At 44.1% G+C, this 27500-nt stretch overlaps 1 protein-coding gene across 4 annotated transcripts in view; it reads right to left on the bottom strand.

The window, feature by feature from the left end:
* The window catches only part of cadm3 (cell adhesion molecule 3), a 139082-nt gene that overhangs the window by 22100 nt on the left and 89482 nt on the right, over positions 1-27500 (bottom strand). For all 4 annotated transcript variants that reach the window (XM_080777426.1, XM_080777423.1, XM_080777425.1 and 1 more), the window contains exons 5-6: positions 23824-23961; positions 984-1154 (exon numbers count right to left, since the gene is read on the bottom strand). In XM_080777426.1, coding sequence (XP_080633552.1) covers positions 984-1154; positions 23824-23961 — 309 coding nt within the window. The remainder of the gene's footprint in view (positions 1-983; positions 1155-23823; positions 23962-27500) is intronic.

Consider the following 27500-nt stretch of genomic DNA (forward strand, 5'->3'; position numbering starts at 1 on the left):
GCTCTAGGGTTTTCCTCATCAATAATACATAAGGGCAGACAAGGACACAGGGGGTTCAGGTGGAAAGTTTGTGCCATTCGCTCTTTTTCTCTGCATGCCACCTCATTTAGCCTGACCATCACTGCTCTCTCTCTCTCTCTCTCTCTCTCTCTCTCTCTCTGCAAATCTTTGAATATGTATAATATATATATATATATATATATATAATATTTTAAAGGAAACATTTTAAACTCAAATGTCCTGGTGGCCTCCCTGGTACAACATATTGTACCAGTGGCTGCTTGCTATGCACGTTGCAGCATGCCTGTACTGTATCATGTCCATTAGCTAATGCATACACACGGGTCCACTTGTGACTTTATGTCAGCTTTCTGGCTAAAGCGTGGGTTTACTGTGTGTGTGTGTGTGTGTGTGTGTGTGTGTGTGTGTGACTGTGTGACTGTGTGTATGTATGTAGAGAAGATCATACCAATTCTCCAAAAAACTAAAGTGCCGTCGCCTCCTATCCTTCAATGGATTTTTCTACAGTGCCAGTGAAGAAAACAGTGATATAGTGACATGTGGTGGGGGTGTTCACATAAAAACAGCATTTTAACTATACATATTCTTTGAAAATATCCGTCCTCCTTATATAATATAATACATATAATAGCTGATGATCATGTTTTAGGGTGGGAAAAAATCATGGCACTCCTTCTTTAATATTGAATACATTATTGATAATGATTGAATAGTAAATGACACAGGCACGTGTGGCTGAGTCATGCATGTCACTGAAGACCATGTCACAGGTGCCACCTGTCAAAACCAATCCCTTGCATGAAGTCACGCTAACGAACAATTATTTATAATAGGTCTCTGATTTTCCCATTCACAGTTTTTCCCCACGCACGCACGCACAAACACATACACACACACACACGCACGCACACGAACGCACACACACACAGGCACTCTCTCCCCCACAGTTCGAGATGACTCACAGAGGACGCGGAGGGCTCTCTCGCTCCTGGTGTCGCCCGGGGCGAGCGAGGCGTGGTCGACGGCGCAGGCCACCAGGGAGTTGTGGTCGGCCCGGGTCACCTCTATGGTGAGCTCGCTGATCACCGTGTAGGTGGACTCCCCCGGGGTGACCTCCACCACGTTGGGGCTTTCTGAGGAGAGAGAGAGATGGTGGACACCGTTAGGCATGGAACCATTCATTCACTCTGTTATGGTGGACACCGTTAGGCATGGAACCATTCATTCACTCTGTTATGGTGGACACCGTTAGGCATAGAACCATTCATTCACCATTCCTTCACTCTGTTATGGTGGACACCGTTAGGCATAGAACCATTCATTCACCATTCCTTCACTCTGTTATGGTGGACACCGTTAGGCATGGAACCATTCCTTCACTCTGTTATGGTGGACACCGTTAGGCATGGAACCATTCATTCACTCTGTTATGGTGGACGCCGTTAGGCATAGAACCATTCATTCACCATTCCTTCACTCTGTTATGGTGGACGCCGTTAGGCATAGAACCATTCATTCACCATTCATTCACTCTGTTATGGTGGACACCGTTAGGCATGGAACCATTCATTCACTCTGTTATGGTGGACACCGTCAGGCATGGAACCATTCATTCACTCTGTTATGGTGGACACCGTTAGGCATGGAACCATTCATTCACTCTGTTATGGTGGACACCGTTAGGCATGGAACCATTCATTCACCATTCCTTCACTCTGTTGCCTTCTGGCAGAAGGTATCGAAAACAGAGAGATTTTCCAAGAGCTTCTTTACCTTTACCCCCCAGATAGGAGTCCTATAAGGACTATAAGGACTATAAGTCCTATAAGGACTCCAATCGTGCAATATCTGTCTCTCTATGAACTAATGGTGCTTTTTTATTTGTTCTATTCAACTCACAATACCATACAAATCACCATACTATAGGTTCACGATGTAATTATTTTAAACACAAATACATTTTCCAGACATTCATACGTACACACACGTACAGACGAACACACACACACACACACACACACACACACACACACACACACACACACACACACACACACACACACACAGAAACTTGGTGCATTTATAGTTAGATTATCTCATCCTCGTTCTTTTCAATACAGTAGCAAATTACTTTAAAAAAATGTTTTAATCGATTCTCTTACAAAGACCAGATTCACAAATTGTGATTTCATTCGATTTCATGCTATACCTGCCTCACTGTATGCACTATATCACTCATTCCTGCATTGGATTGATGCCATTAAGATCATTTTGTTGTACACTAAATAAAACCATCCTCCATCCATACATCCATCCATCCATCCATCCATACATCCATGAGGCAGAGGGGTGGGGTTGGGGGGTGAAGGCGTGGTGGAAAAGTGGGAGGAGGGGCGGCATTAGGTGGAGCGTTCATAGTAAACAGATGACAAATTCCCATTGATGTAAATTCCCTTATAAATATTTTACTGTATATTGTATCTCCCCCCGGAAGCAGGCAAATAAACACAAACAAATGAGCTGGCAGCGCCACAAGTACACATGCTAGAGGCACAGCAGGCAAATACACAAACTGTACTAATTTCATTATCATGAAAAGACAGCTTTACATTAATGTAGTGTTCAGAGTAATCGGAAATGAAAGAAAGCAAAGACGTCCGTCCACTTTCATTTTCATCCCATGATTTTGCAACCCATTTTTTAATTGACACCCAGTGTCAATTATCTAATCCTGGGCTCTCTCTGCCAACCTGGGGAGAGCAACGGACTGACCTTATGCTTCCTTTTATGAGTCTAAGCCGCTTCTTTTCACCTGACAGGGGGAGTTTCCCCGGTTGGACGTATAGCGCGTGGAAGGAGTAAGGAACACGTTTTTCCAACCAGTTCCTTTCCCCTCGATCAGGCTGACATTGGGGAGGCAGTTTAGAGACCAGGATTACTGCATGTTTTGTGTGAGGTTAGGCTAGGTTACCCATAGATATTAAACATGTTTTTTGTGAGGTTAGGCTAGGTTACCCATAGATATTAAACATGTTTTTTGTGAGGTTAGGCTAGGTTACCCATAGATATTAAACCAAATAGATGCCTCATTGGCCGCTGCAGTTCATTGGAGCGATGTGTCTCCAGCGAGGCTAGGCACTTCCTAGCAGCGAAGGTGGAAGTCAAGCGGAAGTGACTACTGGCCAATCACAGCGTGTCTTTTCCGGGATGTATCAATTAAAAAATATATATACTATGTGTATGTTTCATTGTGCTACGTGTAGGTGCCAATCACTTTAGTTGAAGTGTTCTCTTTAACAAATGTTATACATTTCACGATCTAGATTCACATAATAGTAAACTAAGGCACCAATACTTGTTTCAGATGTTAGGAATATGTATTTATGACATTTGAGAAAGAATTTCTGTTGCCAAAATCAATATGACAGATACTATGACAATAAAAACAGCAGAACAATATTTTCGTTTTTTGGTTATATACTTCTTTACATTTCTGGCTTATGACAAAATACTGCAGGATATTATGAGTAGAACTTTTAACCCAAAGTCCAGAAGGGTATTATCTATGCAAAAATGCATCGAAGGAGTAGTGCCCATGACACGGGAAAGACATTTTCTAGGCACTTTTTCTGGGGTCCCAACAAAGCCTACCACTTAACTCCATATATAGGAATAAAGGGACACAGGGAGACAGATATAGAAATCCCCATGAATGGGCATAAAAGGGACACAGACAGATGGGTGGAACGGGTACTCTGACACGGGTACAACGGGTATTGCATATCCGGGTGGGACACGGATCTCCAACTTCCATCGTTACCGACTCTACAGCCGGTGCCACCGTGCCCCCTGCTCAGTGCTAATTTAACTAAGAGATAGCCTAACCTAAAAGAATGGCTGACCTTAAAATACAGCTACTTTGAACGCCTTGGTATAGTAGCATCCTCTGGCCCTCACCCCACCCCTTGGTAAATGGTAAATGGTGCATTTATATAGCGCACTTTACATAGATTGTGCATTTCATTCACCCATTCCCACACACATTCACACCAATGGCGGGGGAAACCAGGCAAGGCACCAACCAGCACATCAGGAGGAATTAGGGGTTCACTTCAAAGTCTTGCTCAAGGACACTTCGACACTAACTCTGGGGTAGCCCAGGTTCGAACTGGCAACCTTGCGCTGCCCATCCGGCCACTCTACCCCTGAGCCACTGCCGCCCACTTGGTAGCATTTCGATCCGAGATCTAGTGAGGTAGAAGTAAAAGTATTGGAAATTGGAGTCCAGTAAAGTAAAAGTACCTCAAAATATTAGTACAGAACTTGAGTAAATGACTGTACTTTCCAACACTGCTTCTCGCCCCACTCCTCGTTCCTTTGAAAATGTACCTGTTGATCCTACTGCATTTTTTTACTTTCTAAAACTCCACCGTCTGTATGACTCTTTACACAAGGCTATCCACTCGGAGGTTCTCTTTACACAAGGCTATCCACTAGGAGGTTCTCTTTACACAAGGCTATCCACTAGGAGGTTCTCTTTACACAAGGCTATCCACTAGGAGGTTCTCTTTACACAAGGCTATCCACTAGGAGGTTCTCTTTACACAAGGCTATCCACTAGGAGGTTCTCTTTACACAAGGCTATCCACTAGGATGTTCTCTTTACACAAGGCTATCCACTAGGATGTTCTCTTTACACAAGGCTATCCACTAGAGGTTCTCTTTACACAAGGCTATCCACTAGGATGTTCTCTTTACACAAGGCTATCCACTAGGATGTTCTCTTTACACAAGGCTATCCACTCGGAGGTTCTCTTTACACAAGGCTATCCACTCGGAGGTTCTCTTTACACAAGGCTATCCACTAGGAGGTTCTCTTTACACAAGGCTATCCACTAGAGGTTCTCTTTACACAAGGCTATCCACTAGGATGTTCTCTTTACACAAGGCTATCCACTCGGAGGTTCTCTTTACACAAGGCTATCCACTCGGAGGTTCTCTTTACACAAGGCTATCCACTAGAGGTTCTCTTTACACAAGGCTATCCACTAGGAGGTTCTCTTTACACAAGGCTATCCACTAGGATGTTCTCTTTACACAAGGCTATCCACTCGGAGGTTCTCTTTACACAAGGCTATCCACTAGGAGGTTCTCTTTACACAAGGCTATCCACTAGGAGGTTCTCTTTACACAAGGCTATCCACTAGAGGTTCTCTTTACACAAGGCTATCCACTAGGAGGTTCTCTTTACACAAGGCTATCCACTAGGAGGTTCTCTTTACACAAGGCTATCCACTCGGAGGTTCTCTTTACACAAGGCTATCCACTAGAGGTTCTCTTTACACAAGGCTATCCACTAGAGGTTCTCTTTACACAAGGCTATCCACTAGGAGGTTCTCTTTACACAAGGCTATCCACTAGGATGTTCTCTTTACACAAGGCTATCCACTAGGAGGTTCTCTTTACACAAGGCTATCCACTAGGAGGTTCTCTTTACACAAGGCTATCCACTAGAGGTTCTCTTTACACAAGGCTATCCACTAGGAGGTTCTCTTTACACAAGGCTATCCACTAGGAGGTTCTCTTTACACAAGGCTATCCACTAGGAGGTTCTTTTTACACAAGGCTATCCACTAGGAGGTTCTCTTTACACAAGGCTATCCACTAGAGGTTCTCTTTACACAAGGCTATCCACTAGGAGGTTCTCTTTACACAAGGCTATCCACTAGAGGTTCTCTTTACACAAGGCTATCCACTAGGAGGTTCTCTTTACACAAGGCTATCCACTAGGAGGTTCTCTTTACACAAGGCTATCCACTAGGAGGTTCTCTTTACACAAGGCTATCCACTAGAGGTTCTCTTTACACAAGGCTATCCACTAGGATGTTCTCTTTACACAAGGCTATCCACTAGAGGTTCTCTTTACACAAGGCTATCCACTAGGAGGTTCTCTTTACACAAGGCTATCCACTAGGAGGTTCTCTTTACACAAGGCTATCCACTAGGAGGTTCTCTTTACACAAGGCTATCCACTAGGATGTTCTCTTTACACAAGGCTATCCACTAGGAGGTTCTCTTTACACAAGGCTATCCACTAGGAGGTTCTCTTTACACAAGGCTATCCACTAGAGGTTCTCTTTACACAAGGCTATCCACTAGGAGGTTCTCTTTACACAAGGCTATCCACTAGGAGGTTCTCTTTACACAAGGCTATCCACTAGGAGGTTCTTTTTACACAAGGCTATCCACTAGGAGGTTCTCTTTACACAAGGCTATCCACTAGAGGTTCTCTTTACACAAGGCTATCCACTAGGATGTTCTCTTTACACAAGGCTATCCACTAGGATGTTCTCTTTACACAAGGCTATCCACTAGAGGTTCTCTTTACACAAGGCTATCCACTAGGATGTTCTCTTTACACAAGGCTATCCACTAGGATGTTCTCTTTACACAAGGCTATCCACTAGGAGGTTTCTCTTTACACAAGGCTATCCACTAGGATGTTCTCTTTACACAAGGCTATCCACTAGGATGTTCTCTTTACACAAGGCTATCCACTAGGATGTTCTCTTTACACAAGGCTATCCACTAGAGGTTCTCTTTACACAAGGCTATCCACTAGAGGTTCTCTTTACACAAGGCTATCCACTCGGAGGTTCTCTTTACACAAGGCTATCCACTAGGAGGTTCTCTTTACACAAGGCTATCCACTAGGAGGTTCTCTTTACACAAGGCTATCCACTAGAGGTTCTCTTTACACAAGGCTATCCACTAGGAGGTTCTCTTTACACAAGGCTATCCACTAGGAGGTTCTCTTTACACAAGGCTATCCACTAGGATGTTCTCTTTACACAAGGCTATCCACTAGGATGTTCTCTTTACACAAGGCTATCCACTAGGATGTTCTCTTTACACAAGGCTATCCACTAGAGGTTCTCTTTACACAAGGCTATCCACTAGAGGTTCTCTTTACACAAGGCTATCCACTAGGAGGTTCTCTTTACACAAGGCTATCCACTAGGAGGTTCTCTTTACACAAGGCTATCCACTAGGAGGTTCTCTTTACACAAGGCTATCCACTAGGAGGTTCTCTTTACACAAGGCTATCCACTAGAGGTTCTCTTTACACAAGGCTATCCACTAGGAGGTTCTTTTTACACAAGGCTATCCACTAGGAGGTTCTCTTTACACAAGGCTATCCACTAGAGGTTCTCTTTACACAAGGCTATCCACTAGAGGTTCTCTTTACACAAGGCTATCCACTAGGAGGTTCTCTTTACACAAGGCTATCCACTAGGATGTTCTCTTTACACAAGGCTATCCACTAGGAGGTTCTCTTTACACAAGGCTATCCACTAGGAGGTTCTCTTTACACAAGGCTATCCACTAGAGGTTCTCTTTACACAAGGCTATCCACTAGGAGGTTCTTTTTACACAAGGCTATCCACTAGGAGGTTCTCTTTACACAAGGCTATCCACTAGGAGGTTCTCTTTACACAAGGCTATCCACTAGAGGTTCTCTTTACACAAGGCTATCCACTAGGATGTTCTCTTTACACAAGGCTATCCACTAGGAGGTTCTCTTTACACAAGGCTATCCACTAGGAGGTTCTCTTTACACAAGGCTATCCACTAGGAGGTTCTCTTTACACAAGGCTATCCACTAGAGGTTCTCTTTTACACAAGGCTATCCACTAGGATGTTCTCTTTACACAAGGCTATCCACTAGGAGGTTCTCTTTACACAAGGCTATCCACTAGAGGTTCTCTTTACACAAGGCTATCCACTAGGAGGTTCTCTTTACACAAGGCTATCCACTCGGAGGTTCTCTTTACACAAGGCTATCCACTAGGAGGTTCTCTTTACACAAGGCTATCCACTAGGAGGTTCTCTTTACACAAGGCTATCCACTAGGAGGTTCTCTTTACACAAGGCTATCCACTAGAGGTTCTCTTTACACAAGGCTATCCACTAGGAGGTTCTCTTTACACAAGGCTATCCACTAGGAGGTTCTCTTTACACAAGGCTATCCACTAGGATGTTCTCTTTACACAAGGCTATCCACTAGAGGTTCTCTTTACACAAGGCTATCCACTAGAGGTTCTCTTTACACAAGGCTATCCACTAGGAGGTTCTCTTTACACAAGGCTATCCACTAGGATGTTCTCTTTACACAAGGCTATCCACTAGAGGTTCTCTTTACACAAGGCTATCCACTAGGAGGTTCTCTTTACACAAGGCTATCCACTAGAGGTTCTCTTTACACAAGGCTATCCACTAGGAGGTTCTCTTTACACAAGGCTATCCACTAGGAGGTTCTCTTTACACAAGGCTATCCACTAGAGGTTCTCTTTACACAAGGCTATCCACTAGGATGTTCTCTTTACACAAGGCTATCCACTAGGAGGTTCTCTTTACACAAGGCTATCCACTAGGATGTTCTCTTTACACAAGGCTATCCACTAGGAGGTTCTCTTTACACAAGGCTATCCACTAGAGGTTCTCTTTACACAAGGCTATCCACTAGAGGTTCTCTTTACACAAGGCTATCCACTAGAGGTTCTCTTTACACAAGGCTATCCACTAGGATGTTCTCTTTACACAAGGCTATCCACTAGGAGGTTCTCTTTACACAAGGCTATCCACTAGGATGTTCTCTTTACACAAGGCTATCCACTAGAGGTTCTCTTTACACAAGGCTATCCACTAGGAGGTTCTCTTTACACAAGGCTATCCACTAGGAGGTTCTCTTTACACAAGGCTATCCACTAGGAGGTTCTCTTTACACAAGGCTATCCACTAGGAGGTTCTCTTTACACAAGGCTATCCACTAGGATGTTCTCTTTACACAAGGCTATCCACTAGAGGTTCTCTTTACACAAGGCTATCCACTAGAGGTTCTCTTTACACAAGGCTATCCACTAGGAGGTTCTCTTTACACAAGGCTATCCACTAGGAGGTTCTCTTTACACAAGGCTATCCACTAGGATGTTCTCTTTACACAAGGCTATCCACTAGGATGTTCTCTTTACACAAGGCTATCCACTAGAGGTTCTCTTTACACAAGGCTATCCACTAGGATGTTCTCTTTACACAAGGCTATCCACTAGGATGTTCTCTTTACACAATGCTATCCACTAGAGGTTCTCTTTACACAAGGCTATCCACTAGGATGTTCTCTTTACACAAGGCTATCCACTAGGATGTTCTCTTTACACAAGGCTATCCACTAGGATGTTCTCTTTACACAAGGCTATCCACTAGGAGGTTCTCTTTACACAAGGCTATCCACTAGGAGGTTCTCTTTACACAAGGCTATCCACTAGGAGGTTCTCTTTACACAAGGCTATCCACTAGGAGGTTTCTCTTTACACAAGGCTATCCACTAGGATGTTCTCTTTACACAAGGCTATCCACTAGGAGGTTCTCTTTACACAAGGCTATCCACTAGGAGGTTCTCTTTTACACAAGGCTATCCACTAGGAGGTTCTCTTTACACAAGGCTATCCACTAGGATGTTCTCTTTACACAAGGCTATCCACTAGGATGTTCTCTTTACACAAGGCTATCCACTAGGAGGTTCTCTTTACACAAGGCTATCCACTAGGAGGTTCTCTTTACACAAGGCTATCCACTAGGATGTTCTCTTTACACAAGGCTATCCACTAGGAGGTTCTCTTTACACAAGGCTATCCACTAGGAGGTTCTCTTTACACAAGGCTATCCACTAGGAGGTTCTCTTTACACAAGGCTATCCACTAGGATGTTCTCTTTACACAAGGCTATCCACTAGGAGGTTCTCTTTACACAAGGCTATCCACTAGGAGGTTCTCTTTACACAAGGCTATCCACTAGGAGGTTCTCTTTACACAAGGCTATCCACTAGGAGGTTCTCTTTACACAAGGCTATCCACTAGGATGTTCTCTTTACACAAGGCTATCCACTAGGATGTTCTCTTTACACAAGGCTATCCACTAGGAGGTTCTCTTTACACAAGGCTATCCACTAGGATGTTCTCTTTACACAAGGCTATCCACTCGGAGGTTCTCTTTACACAAGGCTATCCACTAGGAGGTTCTCTTTACACAAGGCTATCCACTAGGAGGTTCTCTTTACACAAGGCTATCCACTAGGAGGTTCTCAAACCATCAGATGTTTACATCCAGAAACGTTTAGTAGTTTGTTGTTAAAGCCCAACTTCACCCCCTAAATGACCTTTCTTTTCTATAATTTATGCTACTGACCCTGTGAAGCAATTGTGTTTGGGTTGCATTTATCCAAAGCGAATGAAGAATCCACAAACAAAACAAACAAAGACAAAAGAAAATTGGGTTCTGAGATTATCAGCACAGCAGCGAAACTTTTACCATACATCTGTTCGTGAATACAGCTCGACACAGACAGAGTATAATCCATGAGCTGAGTGGAGCTGTTTACAACAGAAGTGTTTTCAGAAGTGAAGTGTAGAGAGAAAAATGCTGTTCTTTGGTAAGTAACGAGGACACAGATATGGATTGTTAGACCAGTTGGTTCTCAGACTTTTCTGGATTCAGGGCCCGCTGGAAAAGTGTTCCACCGGTCTGATGGGTGTGCACTTTAAGAGCACTGTCAGAGCAGCATTTATTTTAATGATCGATCGACTTCAATCGTGTTTCCGCCTTGGATCAATACCTGGACCCGGGAGAGGCTTATTGTCGCCGGTAACAGCCAATAACGCGAGAGCATCTATGCCCGTTATAATGCTCTAGACGCCTGAGAGATGGATTGCTAAGGTGGAGCTCCAACCGCACGACTTGCCGCACCCAAGCCATGGTACTCATACGCTGAGTTGGCGGTGGCCGAGATTGAACCCGTGACCTTGTGGTCCGAAGGCGAGTGCTCTACGACTGACCTATACCCTGACACTCATGTTATCGTTAAAATTGTTTTGCCAATAAAATTGGGTGCCCACTTGCAATGCCCTCGGGCCCTGCATGGCACACACAGGTTGAGAGTTGTGTTGGCGTATATAAACTCATATTTTAAATATAGTTTTATTTCTGTTGTTAATCATGGAGCACTATTTTCTACACTTCATCAAGTATAGTCTCATCCTTTCTGGATTATTCAGAATTCAAGGCTTCACGGGGGGTGAGCAATTGATTGAGGAGAAGACATTTTGCGGGTGCAGAATTGCTTTAATCATCTTCAGAAATGTAAATTTCTCACGATGATTTGAACAATGGACGGAACACAATGGATACAAGCCCCCTGGGGCTATTTGTGCTATCCTTTTAGAATAACATTTGACTGTACTACATGTGTTAACAAAACAAAACAATAAGATTGGCAAAAATGTTGTTTTATTTGTTGTTGTTTTTTTGTTTGTTTTTTCCTGTTCTTGAGAAACAGAGAGACAGACAGTCAAAGGAGATTGCCAGACAGACAGACAGACAGACAGACAGACAGACAGACAGACAGACAGACAGACAGACAAGAAATACTACACATATCTAGATGGAGACTGTACTGTGGTACTGTACTGTATGTCTTGTTCCATATGAGCAGGTGGATGAAACTATATAAAAAGCATAAAACTGTAGAAAAAGACACGTCCAAGCTCATTGGGGCTTCAGAGTCTGCCCCCAAGGGTTGGAAACTAGGCCAGCATGACTGCAGGGTGGGGGGGGGGGGGGGGGGGGGGGGGGGGAGTTCACATCGTTATGAGACACGCTTTGACATTCATACAACTGGACATTCACTTCAAACAGACTGGAGGCAACACAGCAGTAGTAAGAGAAAGATAAAGAGAAAAGGTGGTGAAGTCTTGCAGGTCTTTTGGAGTCAACGGCGGAATGTGTTTGGTTGGGAGAGGCGGCGGTGTGGCCTTTCTTTGATAGTAATTGTGGAGAGAGGCAGGGGATGCAGCGAGAGACAGAGATAGGGGAAGGATACAGATAAAGTCTGTCTATCTGAAGCCAAAATGAGCCTGCGTGTGTTGTTCTATTATAGTTTTATTCACCTGCCCTATTATAGATAAAGTCTATCTGTATCCTTCCTCTACTCTCTCTCTGCATCTCCTGTTCCTCTATCTGATAGAGCAACGGTCTGGCCAGCTAGAAATTGAACCGGGGAGTCACAGATCAGGGCATTTTCCCCCGTATCATATGCACCCTAACCACTTGGCTATGGGAGTATGGGCCTATGGAGCTATGGGGCTATGGGGCTATGGAGCTATGGGGCTATGGCTTATGAGGCTATGGAGCTATGGGGCTATGGGCTTATGGGGCAACCCCCCATACGGCTGACTTTCTGACTGCCATTTTATCTGAGCTTCAGCGTGGCAGCGAGTATTTAAACAGTTTAAACAGTTGAGGAAATAAACAGTTGCTGTTTAATCAATCTGATAACCGTTTCAATGCAGTCACATACTCTACACACGTGACAGTAGAGTTTGATTAATTCAAATTAAAATAACATCCATGCATGCAGCACTGTCCAGATTATAACGAGCGCTTCTTGTCAATCTTATATTTAGCTTAATAAACCCTAGCATCACAAAGTGATTTTCGAAAGATGTCGATATTGTTTGGAACATTTGTAATAATTATAATTTACATGAATCTTCTCTTCTGAGGGTTTTTTTTTTTCTTTTTTCGATGCAATTGTGAACAATAGCCAAGTAATACACAGTAAGATACATATCCATTGGCCAATCAAATGGTTCAAATGGGTGGCACTAAACCTTTTCAGATGGGGGACCACGGCCAAATGCATATACATGTGTGGGTCCTCCTTGGCATGGAAAAGTGTGAGAACTAGCGCTGTAGACAGTGCTGTGCCTAACAACGGCCCTCAGCTGTTCTAAAATCCTCTTGGGGCCTTTTGGTTTCATAGTGACTGTCCCCTTTAAGTAATATACGTCCAGCAGCAGCTCTCTGGCTGGCAAGCTGCTTACATCATCTGGAGGGAGGATGACTGTGCTGTTCTACAAAAATAAAAATCAGACCAACTAGTGAAAAAAGTGAGTGTCTGGCGGATGTTGGCAGCTACGGTGGCCTGGGGAGGACACACAATAAGGTCACTTTTCCTGGCTTGTATAACGCCTGTGGTGTGTCAGCACCATGGTGGTGTGTCCCAGCCAGAGACTCAGAACTGCTTTATCACTTCCCTTAAATTCTGCAAATCGATGTGCACGCACGCACGCACGCACGCACGGATGGACAGGCACACAGACAGGCACACAAACAGGCACAGGTACATGTAGGTCAAGTAATGAATAACATTTACCCATTAGAGTACCGAGATGCAGATAGTCACACACACACACACACACACACACACACACACAAACGTGCGCGCTTGTGTGTGTGTGTGTGTGTGTGTGTGTGTGTGTGTGTGTGTGTGTGTGTGTGTGTGTGTGTGTGTGTGTGTGTGTGTGCGCCCACACACACACACCAGTGGCAGCAGTGCATTTTAAGAGCTCTCTTCAGACACCTCAGAATCTAATGATGTCTCCCCTTTTATTAACACAAGCAGTCTCCTGGCCCGCATGCACAATTACTTCACTTTCCACATGCAGCATTTTAATAAGCCCATGCCAATCAACCGGTCCAGTCTCTCCTCACCACTCTCCTCGCTCACATGCGCGCACGCGCACACACACACACGCACACGCACACACACACACACGCGCACACACACACAGCAGTATGTCAAAGGAATGGAGAGGCTCAATGGCCGCCAGGGTGCCCTGTGCGTTTGAGAAATGGATCCCAGGGAAGACATGGAGTCGCCAGACTCGGCTCAAAATGACCACATTAAGGAAAAAGGACAGCCAGTGAATGTCAGTAACATTGTCTGTGCATGACTGCCAGCGTGGGCATGTACTGCCCAGGGGTTGATTTGATATACACACACTCACAACACGGTGTGATGCAATGTGTTGCGAGCTGGTAGGATAGATCTGCTTATTTTTTTATTCCATTTGCCTCAAAATAGAGACATCAGGGTTAAACATGAAAAAATAAAAACTGTGATATTATCAACCAAAACCAGACAGGCTAAAAGGAAGTGCAGTATATATAATTCAGTCTGACCAGATACAGGGATGAAACAATATCCCCACTGGCTATACAAATTTAAAGAGGGGGATATCAAAAAGTAGACGGATGTGAAGCAATTGTTTGGGTTGCATTTCTCCAAAGCGAATGAAGAATCCACAAACAAAACAAACAAAGAAAAAAGGACGGATTTCATATCACACCTACCAAAATTCATTAGCCCAAAATAAAACAAAAACACAAATCTGAATTACATTTGTGATTTTGCGGACCCCCTGGCAGTGGCTATGCGTCGCGGACCACAGAGGTACTGTACTGTAAAGGTACGTAAGGTACATACCTGCAGGCATAGCAGGGACAGTTTTACTGCACTGTAAAGGTACAGTAAGGTACATACCTGCAGGCATAGCAGGGACAGTTTTACTGCACTGTAAAGGTACAGTAAGGTACATACCTGCAGGCATAGCAGGGACAGTTTTACTGCACTGTAAAGGTACAGTAAGGTACATACCTGCAGGCATAGCAGGGACAGTTTTACTGCACTGTAAAGGTACAGTAAGGTACATACCTGCAGGCATAGCAGGGACAGTTTTACTGCACTGTAAAGGTACAGTAAGGTACATACCTGCAGGCATAGCAGGGACAGTTTTACTGCACTGTAAAGGTACAGTAAGGTACATACCTGCAGGCATAGCAGGGACAGTTTTACTGCACTGTAAAGGTAAGGTAAGGTACATACCTGCAGGCATAGCAGGGACAGTTTTACTGCACTGTAAAGGTACGTAAGGTACATACAGTACCTGCAGGCATAGCAGGGACAGTTTTACTGCACTGTAAAGGTAAGGTAAGGTACATACCTGCAGGCATAGCAGGGACAGTTTTACTGCACTGTAAAGGTAAGGTAAGGTACATACCTGCAGGCATAGCAGGGACAGTTTTACTGCACTGTAAAGGTACGTAAGGTACATACCTGCAGGCATAGCAGGGACAGTTTTACTGCACTGTAAAGGTAAGGTAAGGTACATACCTGCAGGCATAGCAGGGACAGTTTTACTGCACTGTAAAGGTAAGGTAAGGTACATACCTGCAGGCATAGCAGGGACAGTTTTACTGCACTGTAAAGGTAAGGTAAGGTACATACCTGCAGGCATAGCAGGGACAGTTTTACTGCACTGTAAAGGTACAGTAAGGTACATACCTGCAGGCATAGCAGGGACAGTTTTCCTACGTTTAACTGACTGAAAAGTACTTTCCTCCTGGCATTGGATTAAAACTCTTTTAAGTGGGCCGGCTTGTTTATTGGACAAAATGGTGCGTATTATCAACAGCCGTGACCACCAACACCAACTCATCAATCCAAATCCCACTGAAAGTGACTTTGTGCGTGCGCGCGTGCGCGTGTGTGTGTGTGCGTGTGTGCGTGTGTGCGTGTGTGTGTGTGTGTGTGTGTGTGTGTGTGTGTGTGTGTGGAGAACGGGTGGATAAGAAAGATGAAGGACACCCTCCCTCCCTCCCTCCCTCGACTACCCATGCACCAACTGCTGATGTTCTTTTGGGCACACGCAAAGAAAGGACGCTTAACTACAATTACTTCGTGGTACAAAAATGTGGAATGTGGTTTACTTCTGAGCTGCAGTGCTTTCCCAGGTGTGAATGTGAGTTAATTGTAAGCAAAGGCAGAGTTTATACTTTGATGATGTCGGCGCGGAAAACTTCCAATATGTGAACCTTTTGTTTATTTCATACATTAATGCCTTACGTCATCAATAGCTATTTTCGCTATTAAAATAACTGATATTGCGTGTGCTTATGTGTGTGTATAAGTATGAAGCCTTGAATGTAAATATTAAATATTGTTGGTTGTTCGTTCGTAACGAACACTGTAAGAAGTCTTGTGAATGTGAAGTTAAACCATGACATGAATAATAAAGGATATAGGCATAGGCTACTGTATATAAGCTTTGAGCTTCAGCCTATGCCTTTTTTCGATCAACCAGAAAGAAACGTAATGTTTTTGGATGTAATGTTTCTTGGGATACTGTTTATGAGAATAGAAATAAAAGATACCAGTAAGACGCGCAAACGCGGGAAGCGAACGCAACTGTCTGTCCCGCTTTTGTGCCCATATATGGAGCTGAGTGATTTGTTTGTGATTGATGCAACACACTCCATATTTGGACGTATAGCTGCTTTGGGGACTCCTTATATGGTTATGGCTGAGTCAAATCACTCCATATATGGGCACAAAGGGGGGACACACACACGGACACACAGACAGACAGACAGACATGATCTGCTAGGTCTCATAGTAAGTGCTCACTGCGTTCGCAATCACTGCGTTCGCAATAATGATATAAAAAGAACAGTGTTTCCACCCGACAGCGACGAATTGACATTCATTTTCAGACGTTTCTCGGCAAAAGTCCCTTCGTCCTCAATCCCCTCGAAGGGAAAAAAAAGAAAAACTAAATAAACTAATTATAATCTCTTTGAAGCGTTAAGTATATGTGAGGCCACGGGAAAGATCACCTAGTCGGTTTGAAGCATTTATATGAGGTCAGACTATTCAGAACCAGAGTTAATTAGAAACTACTCATGGATTATGGAGACGTATAAACATACTGACAGACACGTACATAAACACACTCTCTCCCCCTATCGCTCACTTTCTATCACACACACACACACACACACACACACACACACACACACACACACACACACAGAGCCTGGAGCAAGTGTACGATGAGAGAGCTGCACTCACGTGTTTATTGCACTGAAACACTTCCCACATACAGTACAGTTGCAGTAGAATCGCTCTCCTTTACACTCGACATTAACACGTGTCTGTGCTGTAGCCATCACACACACACCACTGATGGAAGGACTATACTGTACTCACATGTTTTACTTAGTAAAAGTATCAATGCTGCTGCAATGTACATACTGTATACTCAATTACAAGTTCTGAATTCAAAATGTACACTTTTCAACCTATCTTCATGTAATAGGTTACTGGTGGGCGTGTTTCTGAACTGCCCACAGCCCTCCTATGAGACACAGACTAGAGTAGAAAAGAATTGTGCCATTTTATCATGATCATTACTGAGGAGTTAATGATTTCCAAAATGTATGAAAATGCTTTGAAAATAGCAGATCTAAAAGCTCATAACGCGTCACTTTGCGACGCGTTATGAGCTGTGAGATTGTAGTAGCGTAAGTATGCATATAGGGCTGAATTAGAGATTGTAAAACACTTTAGGTTATTTTGATCAACGTTTGCCAACGTGTTATCTCTCCTATATGGTACTGACGTCAAAAGACCGTCCATGTAATTGTGGACAAATTCAATCCAACGACAACAAAATTGTCCCAAAGTTTTGGGTCAGAGAGGCTTAATGTCATCAAATGGTGGTCCGTGGCTCAAGTGCTGAATAAACAAACCACTGTTCTGAAGGATTAACATGTAGTGAGTATACGAGATGATGAGCAGGAGCAGGGTAATGATCTGCACCTATTCAGACGCGTGGCGTCAGGATTCCCTGAGACGTTGCTGTCAGTGCCAAGAAAGAAGCGAGGCAATCTCCTGCTTAGTAATATTCTGGACACAATCCCGATGTCAGGCGCATGTTAATGCCAGGCTTACAGCAAGCATCTGTGTGTAGCGTGTTCTGCTGCTGCCTGTTGTCTGTTTCTCTGCAGTGTGTTTGACACTTACGCACGCATGCACATCCCACCGCAAAAAAACACAAGCGTTCAACAGGAAAACAAGCCACATTCCCAGAATGTATACAGAAAGCCCACCTACACATAGAACCGTGTCTCTGCAGTCAGTCAGTCAGTCAGTCAGTCAGTCAGTCAGTCAGTCAGTCAGTCAGTCAGTCAGTCTGTCTGTCTGTCTGTCTGTCTGTCTGTCTGTCTGTCTGTCTGTCTGTCTGTCTGTCACTAGCAGTGGTTTTCAATAGCCGATTTGAATGCCATCAATGCATTAAAAAGGGACAAAATCACTTTTAACCAGAGCACTGAATGTTCTCAGTAGCCGTCTGTTGATCTACCGTCTACTGACCTACCGTCTACTGACCTACCGTCTACTGACCTACCGCAACCGTCTCCAGCGTGCAAACCTTATATTGTGCCGTAACCCGTTAATCACGGCTACTGTCTTGACAGCGACGACGTGCGATATCCGACATTACTAACCGCAACACTAAATCTGACCCTAACTCTAACTCTAACCTCAGTCTTTCTTAACCAGCCACGGAAGTCAGTTGACAACGAGCGTCGTCACTGTCAAAACAGTAGCCGTGACGGACCGCACAGAATGCAGCCTTACTGAGATCTTGGTGCTACTGAGAGCATTCAATGCTCTGATTAAACCGTTTCATTAAGGCCATCTGAGCCACGGATGAGATTTAGCTTCTCAGACCAAAGACTTTGTTGTCGTTGGATAAGATTGTGTCTACGAATCCATGCTGTATTGATGTGGTAACATAACAAGACAAAAAAACGATTCTTCTCCATTCACTATGTGGAGACTGATGCAGATGTTTAACAACAAGTTAACTCTTCAGAACGTAATTATGAAACTAAATGGATTTGGTTAAAGATCCATAAGGGTCCATTTGGTTACCAACTCTCCGTCATTTAGCTGGGAAGCACCTGGAACCTCCTGAAGGAGTGAAGTGAAAACCACTGCTCTACAGCATTTCACCCTCACAAATGTACGCATGCGCGTGCGCACACTTTCTGTACAGTAGCATCACACACACATGCAGGTAACTGGACCCACACAGAACACACACACACACACACACACACACACACGCACACACACACACACACACACACCCCCTTCAACTGTCTCCCGCTGCGTTTTTCGTCCCGCATTATGACAATTTGGGCTGCGTGTCACCCTGCAGCATGGCCTAAAGTGCCACCATAAATCCCCATTATCCCCCTCCGATACGTCGATGTCACCCAATGATCCATGGCCTCTTCACACAGTACAACTAACACAGTCCTCAAAGCTCCGCGCAGACGCCATTCTTCTCAATTACTCTGCTACCAATCCTGTTCTCTCTCTCCTTCATCCCCCGTCTCTGTTCCTACACTGTCTTCTGCCTCTCTCCATCTCTCTCTGCCTCTCTCTCTCTCTCTCTCCCTCTTCATCATGTCTCTCTCTCGCTCATCTCTGTGTATATGTAAATTAAATATAAATTAAATATATATATATTATACAGTATATATATTCTCATTTGATCTAAATCCTCTTTCCGTATTTCTCTCTTGGTTTCGTCAGCCTCAGAGAGTCTTCTCTGCCTTTCTCCATGTCTCTGGCTTTTATTCTCCTGTTGCATCTCTCCAGCAGCCCCCCCCCCGCCTCCCCCCCCCCTGCAGAGCCAACTCGTTCCTCTTTCGGGGATTTCTAACCCCCCCCCCCCCCCCCCCCACACACACACACACACACACACACACACACCACCCCATCTTCACAGTGTGGGTCTCATTTCTCTCTCTCTTTGTATTTTTCTCTCTCTCTCTCTTCTGTCTCTCTCGCACTTTCTCCTGGAGTACCAGCAATTCACTGCAGCTTCCATCACTTTCTCCCCCCCTGTCTCTTCTTCAAGCCCCCCTGTGGATGTCCTATCTGTTTTCTATCTATTTATATGCTCTCTCTCTCTCTCTCTCTCTCTCTCTGTGTGATTCACTTCCCCTGTCTATGAATGTCTGTAATTCTTTATTTTTCTCTCATTCTCATTCTCTCTCTCTCATTCTCTCTATTTTGTCTGCAGGACGCTCCCTGTCAGTGTCTGAATGCTGCTCATCGCTCTATGCATTGCTTCTTCTGTGTATTGGTCGCAGGCTAACTCTCTCTCTCTCTCTCTCTCTCTCTCTCTCTTCCTCTTGCCGTCTATAGAATGTGTGTGTGTGTGTGTGTGTGTGTGTGTGTGTGTGTGTGTGTGTGTGTGTGTGTACTGACTGATGGATGAAGTACAGAGTGAAGACGGCTGGATGAGAGCTCAAACACACAATCTGTCACAGCGAGTTGATCTGCTACAAATCTCTGTTTTTCCCTCTCTCTCTGTCCCTCCCTCTCCCTGCCTTCCTGCCTCCCCATGCTGCCCTCTCTGCTTGTTCTGTCTGTCTCCATCCAGTTTCACATGCATCCACCCATCCATCTGAACAAGAATGAAACCCCTGTCTCCATCCAGTTTCACATGCATCCACCCATCCATCTGAACTAGAATGAAACCCCTGTCTCCATCCAGTTTCACATGCATCCACCCATCCATCTGAACTAGAATGAAACCCCTGTCTCCATCCAGTTTCACATGCATCCACCCATCCATCTGAACTAGAATGAAACCCCTGTCTCCATCCAGTTTCACATGCATCCACCCATCCATCTGAACTAGAATGAAACCCCTGTCTCCATCCAGTTTCACATGCATCCACCCATCCATCTGAACTAGAATGAAACCCCTGTCTCCATCCAGTTTCACATGCATCCACCCATCCATCTGAACTAGAATGAAACCCCTGTCTCCATCCAGTTTCACATGCATCCACCCATCCATCTGAACTAGAATGAAACCCCTGTCTCCATCCAGTTTCACATGCATCCACCCATCCATCTGAACTAGAATGAAACCCCTGTCTCCATCCAGTTTCACATGCATCCACCCATCCATCTGAACTAGAATGAAACCCCTGTCTCCATCCAGTTTCACATGCATCCACCCATCCATCTGAACTAGAATGAAACCCCTGTCTCCATCCAGTTTCACATGCATCCACCCATCCATCTGAAACCCAGAAATAATCCCTATTCGGACTATTCGACACACACACACACACACACACACACACACACACACACACACACACACACACACACACACACACACACACACACACACACACACACACACACACACACACACACACACACACACACACACACACACACACACACACACACACACACACACACACACACACACACAATTTCGTTGATTAAAATATGACAATGTTCGTAGACCACCTCTTTTCACTGACACAAAATGAAATAAAAACTAAACCTTTGGTTAACTAACCTTTGAACTACAACTGACTGCATAATATTGTCAATTTCATAAACAAATCAAAACTAGACTAAAATGTTAGGGATGGAGTATAGAAGAGAAGAGATCTAATGGAAGTAAAAGACAATTCATTTTACGTTTGCCAAAATACATTTTTGTCGACAAACTCTCTCTCTGTCTGGAGATGCGCCAGTGCCAACACTCATGGACTCTTTAAAGAGTCTGCACTGAAGAGACACTTGGTTCTCACAGGCTTTTGGCAGTAGTCTGTTTATCCCATTTTGAGCGAGAACCCCTTTTGGTGTTACATACATTATGTTATAGTTTAGCTATTGAAAAATAGCAGATCTACAAGCTAAAAGAAAGTTCATAGCGCGGCACTCGGTGCCGCGCTATGAACTTGTAGGTCTGCTACATTTTTTTAAAATTTCGACGTCAGGCCTGGATGGGTTATTGTTGATGCAAAGCGTCCTTGGGTCTCTTCAAAGGCGCTATATATAACAACAACATATGTTATATATATTATAGGCCATAGAAGTGGTGGACAATTTCCAGGAAATATTGATATAATTATTATTTTAAGCCTGCATGGAACCAAGCCATCTATAGGCTCCTGCGGTGAATCACAAACATAAAACGTCTGAGTCAAAACATTTCATTATTTAATTATATTATATTAAATATTACCTGCTGTGTTTTCCGGGGAACAACAGCCGGTAATGAAATGTTTGGCTTTGGCTTAGGGATGCGTCAAGAACCAAAAACTCTCCATGAATTCAAGGCTTCTTCGGGTGTGTAATTTAATTGATAGAATTAGGTGAACTACATGCAGCTTTAAAAACATGTATATACAACTTTTCGGAAATGTCCACCACTGCTATGCCCTATTCTGGGCACATCATAATACTCTTTTTTTTGGTCACAAATAGCCGATCTACAAGCTCACACCTCTAAATAGCCCAAATAATTTAGAGGGCAGCCATAGCTGAATGGTTTAGAGAGGCCACCTGGGAAGCAGAAGGTTCAATTCCCGGCCTTGGCTCTGTGTCGAGAGAGAGGTGTCCATGAGCAAGACACTTAAACCCCATAGCGCTCAATATGAGCACCTGAGCATCCATCACGGGTGAAACAGAGTTTCAAGTCGAGGGATTAATAAGGAATGACCACTGGGGACCCTAATCAACCGTAGTATGAAGTACAGATTAAAATATATGTCCCAGAGGGATTCTTGTTTTCACAGCCTGTTCACCATAGAAACACATACTGTAAGAAACACTACAGGATGTATTATAATGAAGTACGTACTCTCGTACTGTAATGAATATTTAGACACACATAAGGAACAGTGGCATACACAGCAATGAATATATCCTCACTCAATGTCTAGCAGAAACCTCTGATCTCCATATTTTAACCTTTTGCGTTTGTTCTTAAATTAACGTCCTATACTTGATCATACTACTGTACATACACGAAAGCATCAAAAGTATCAAAAGTATCAGATGCACAAGCTGGAAACGCGGTGCCAAACGACGTGTTTCCAGCTTATCGATCTGCCTTTTGTGCAATTATTTCGTATTTGAATCCTGGAATGTCACAGTTATGGACATGGAATGTCACAGTTATGGACATGGAATGTCACAGTTATGGACATGGAATGTCACAGTTATGGACATGGAATGTCACAGTTATGGACATGCAAGGTTTCCACCTGGCAGAGACTATGTATAGAATACAGATACAGTAATGTTAAAAATAACGTCAGATAATAATGTCAGAACACAAAGGGAAACATTCATGCAAAATGTGAGAATAGAGATCTGTGTGTGTAATGTGTGTGTGTGTGTGTGTGTGTGTGTGTGTGTGTGTGTGTGTGTGTGTGTGTGGAAAAGTATTGTAGTGTCTCTGCATGGCAGCCGCCACCGGAGACGCTGCTACTTATACCCATAGAGTACTGAGACACTGCTACTTATACCCATAGAGTACTGAGACGCTGCTACTTATACCCATAGAGTACTGAGTGACATACTTATACCCATAGAGTACTGAGACACTGCTATACTTATACCCATAGAGTACTGAGTGACATACTTATACCCATAGAGTACTGAGTGACATGCCTGTTGTACCGTGAAAACATTGATCCTTTTTATTTTTATCACATTCCCAAGCCAATAATTTGACGGCATGGGTCAGTAGGAGAGTCTTTGACCTGAGACGGTCATCAAATGATCAAATTATTGGCTTATAGGAAAACAAAACAAAAACCTCCATAACTGCAAGGCTTCACGGGGTGTGTAACTGACCGAAAACGATCCATTTGTTTTGGGTGAGACCTAGACAACGAGAATAGCAGACCTATACGTACAGTACAAGTTCACAACGTGTCGCAAGTACGCCGCGTTGTGAGCTTGTAGGTCTGCTATTCTCAGCGTGACTACAGTAAGTATGAATCGGAATCTCTCTCTCTCTTTCGCTCTCCCTCTCTCTCCTCTCTGCACTCCAAGGAACCGAGTTATATTGGCACAGCACACACACACAATTACACACAGTATATATACTGTATACACAGACTAGTTTAGCAGCAAACACATGCACAGGGACACAGTGTCTGTGTACTCATACGCAGCGCACACGCACACACACACACACACACACACACACAGTGTCTTACTTGGCAGCTCCTGGTCCCCTCTGTACCAGTGGATGGTGGCGGGGGGCTTGCTGCCCGTGCTGTTGCATGTCAGGGTGACTGTGCCTCCCTCCTGGACCGGGTCCTCATTGCCCGTGATCTGGGGCTTACCGGGCACACCTGGAGAGCAAGGTCAAGCAGGACACACACACACACACACACACACACACACACACACACACACACACACACACACACACACACACACAGAGGGAGTTAGAGAGGCACAGAGTCAGAAGCACAGAGGGGGGTAGCGAGACAGACAGAGCAACAGGAAGAGACAATACAAAATCGACAGACACGCGCATAGACAGACAGAAAGCGTTGTGAAGACAGACTGATTTTCCCACTTATATATTTATAGCCTCACTGTCAGCACCAAGCATTGTGAATGCTACAGCGCTATAGTTAGTTTGTATTCTGAGAGTTTGTGTTCACTCCTTGGCCCAGTTTACATTATACATATTTCATTTCATACACATTTTTCATATACTTCAGGTTACACGGTTGGTTGAAACATATACACATTTATTGATTTAACAGAAGCTCAGTGCTAAACACGTACTTGCCTCGTTGCCTCGTTTGGCCTGATCCTTCTAAAAGAGTACAAAATGACTCCAGTGCTCCTTTTATAGGGAGGTGAAGGTAATTGGGACGTACCATTTTGACAGGGGAGTTTAGATGGTGACTGAAAAGGTATTTTATCTACACAAAGAGTGGTGTTGCTAAAAGCATGGGGAATGCTTGCCTTAGTATGAATATAATGTAATCTGTGGTATTGATTTGTTTAAAGGCTAGGATTGTGGGTATTGTTTAAGGTAGTAGAGAGTGAAGAGGGGCACAGTGCTGCAGAGCTCTGTCCCTTCATCAATTCAGTCAATAGTCAGTGTTTTGTTTCTTATTGTATTTTCTGAACAACTTATTTTTGGAACAGTATATTTTTTAAGCCTTTTATGCCTCCCACGAAGAATAAATCTACATAATTGCAAATCTTTGGTTTGTCAATTCTGTCCACCTAGCCGGGCCCTCATCAAAACAAACGACAGACAGACAGTACAGTACATAGCAAGTCGTCGCAGCGTCACACAAAATCAATCAAACGTAGCAGATCTGCAAGCTTTTTGAAACTTTTGAGATTTTTGAATCCTGAACAGTTTTGGACGTGACCTAGCCTTTTCCTCCAAATACTTTCACCAGCGAGTGACGTCAGTTAGGGAGCGCTCGCTAATATGTTATGTTCATTTGGACCGCACACAAGTTAACAACATTTTTGCTAAGGACGTGTAATGTGTATACACATCTTTTCTAATCAAACCGCAGGAGGCCTTGGACGTGTATACACATCTTTGGTTTTTTTTTATTAATATAAAACAAAAAATAAATAAATACATATATTTTTGTTGGCCTCTCTGTCACGGTGTGTCAGGTGAGGACCCAGAAGAAGAACCAGGCAGGCAAACTGATGCAGTCCAATATAGTTATTAATTAATAAAACTCACAGTAAAGTGTAGCAGGACATACAGTAACATTGATTTAGAATCTGACATGGGAACACTGAACACAGGGAGGTTTATATAGACTAGACACAGGTGCAACACAACTACAATCAACACTGGGATTGGCTGGGAGACTAACAGGACACAGGTGGAGACAACTAGTAATCACAGGGAGGTGAGACAAGACAGGCAAACACCACTAGGCAGAACAGGAAACACTAGGACTGTGGACAACACTACAGTACATAATAAAAGTATACAACAGACAGATATCGTGACACTCTCCTTCTGCACCGTACTCGCATGCGCGCTGCCGTTAACTTCCTTGTTTACGGCTCGTATAACTCCTAATCTAGGGAGCTCTCCAAAGGGACATTTATGACTTCAGCATGCATCTCGTTTGGAATATTAACGCTTCTAGAGAGACTTTATAGTGTGACCAGTGTAGTGTGAGATAAGAATGGATGATTATGCCTCCCGGTTTTTTGGGGGAACGGAAGAGTAGGTACCTTTCAGAGTAAAATCTGCCATATCTATTGGCATTCTAGCGCATACATTTTGAAATATGTTGTGTAAGTGGGGGGGGGGGGGGGGGGGGGGGACGGCTCTGAGTCGGCTCAATCAAACTTCCCAACGTCTCTTGTGGCTTGGCGGTCAGTAGCCATACTGACGTCACTCACTGCATAGTGAAAGTATTGGGAGGAAAAGACACTTTGCAAATTTGGACATATGAGATGTGCACCTGCAAAAACCACTGAAGGAAAATTCATAGAAGTGACAGTGAAAGACCACACACACACACGCATGTGCGCACGCACGCACCCACACACACACACACACACACACACACACACACACACACACACACACACACACACACACACACACACACAGAGAGAGAGAGAGAGAGAGAGAGAGAGAACTAGCTACAGCAGCTGTGGGTGGTTCATTTTTAATGTCGTACTATTTGATATACTGCTCTGCTGCCTGGCTGTAAAACACTATTGAATATTAATAGGGAATAATATTGTGCACACATAGGATTGGATGTTGAGGTACTGTGTCGAGACCCCTTGCTCTCTGCATGGGGGGATATAACATAGGATTGGATGTTGAGGTACTGTGTCGAGACCCCTTGCTCTCTGCATGGGGGATATAACATAGGATTGGATGTTGAGGTACTGTGTCGAGACCCCTTCCTCTCTGCATGGGGGATATAAAACACATAGGATTGGATGTTGAGGTACTGTGTCGAGACCCCTTCCTCTCTGCATGGGGGGTATAAAACACATAGGATTGGATGTTGAGGTACTGTGTCGAGACCCCTTGCTCTCTGCATGGGGGATATAACATAGGATTGGATGTTGAGGTACTGTGTCGAGACCCCTTGCTCTCTGCATGGGGGATATAACATAGGATTGGATGTTGAGGTACTGTGTCGAGACCCCTTCCTCTCTGCATGGGGGATATAACATAGGATTGGATGTTGAGGTACTGTGTCTAGACCCTTCCTCTCTGCATGGGGGATATAAAACACATAGGATTGGATGTTGAGGTACTGTGTCGAGACCCCTTCCTCTCTGCATGGGGGGATATAACATAGGATTGGATGTTGAGGTACTGTGTCGAGACCCCTTCCTCTCTGCATGGGGGATATAACATAGGATTGGATGTTGAGGTACTGTGTCTAGACCCTTCCTCTCTGCATGGGGGATATAAAACACATAGGATTGGATGTTGAGGTACTGTGTCGAGACCCCTTCCTCTCTGCATGGGGGGATATAACATAGGATTGGATGTTGAGGTACTGTGTCGAGACCCCTTGCTCTCTGCATGGGGGATATAACATAGGATTGGATGTTGAGGTACTGTGTCGAGACCCCTTCCTCTCTGCATGGGGGATATAACATAGGATTGGATGTTGAGGTACTGTGTCTAGACCCTTCCTCTCTGCATGGGGGATATAAAACACATAGGATTGGATGTTGAGGTACTGTGTCGAGACCCCTTCCTCTCTGCATGGGGGATATAACATAGGATTGGATGTTGAGGTACTGTGTCGAGACCCCTTCCTCTCTGCATGGGGGATATAACATAGGATTGGATGTTGAGGTACTGTGTCGAGACCCCTTCCTCTCTGCATGGGGGGATATAACATAGGAT

This window comes from Protomyctophum bolini (assembly GCF_963924005.1).
Source record: "Protomyctophum bolini genome assembly, chromosome: 12".
In the NCBI taxonomy this organism is placed as follows: domain Eukaryota; kingdom Metazoa; phylum Chordata; class Actinopteri; order Myctophiformes; family Myctophidae; genus Protomyctophum; species Protomyctophum bolini.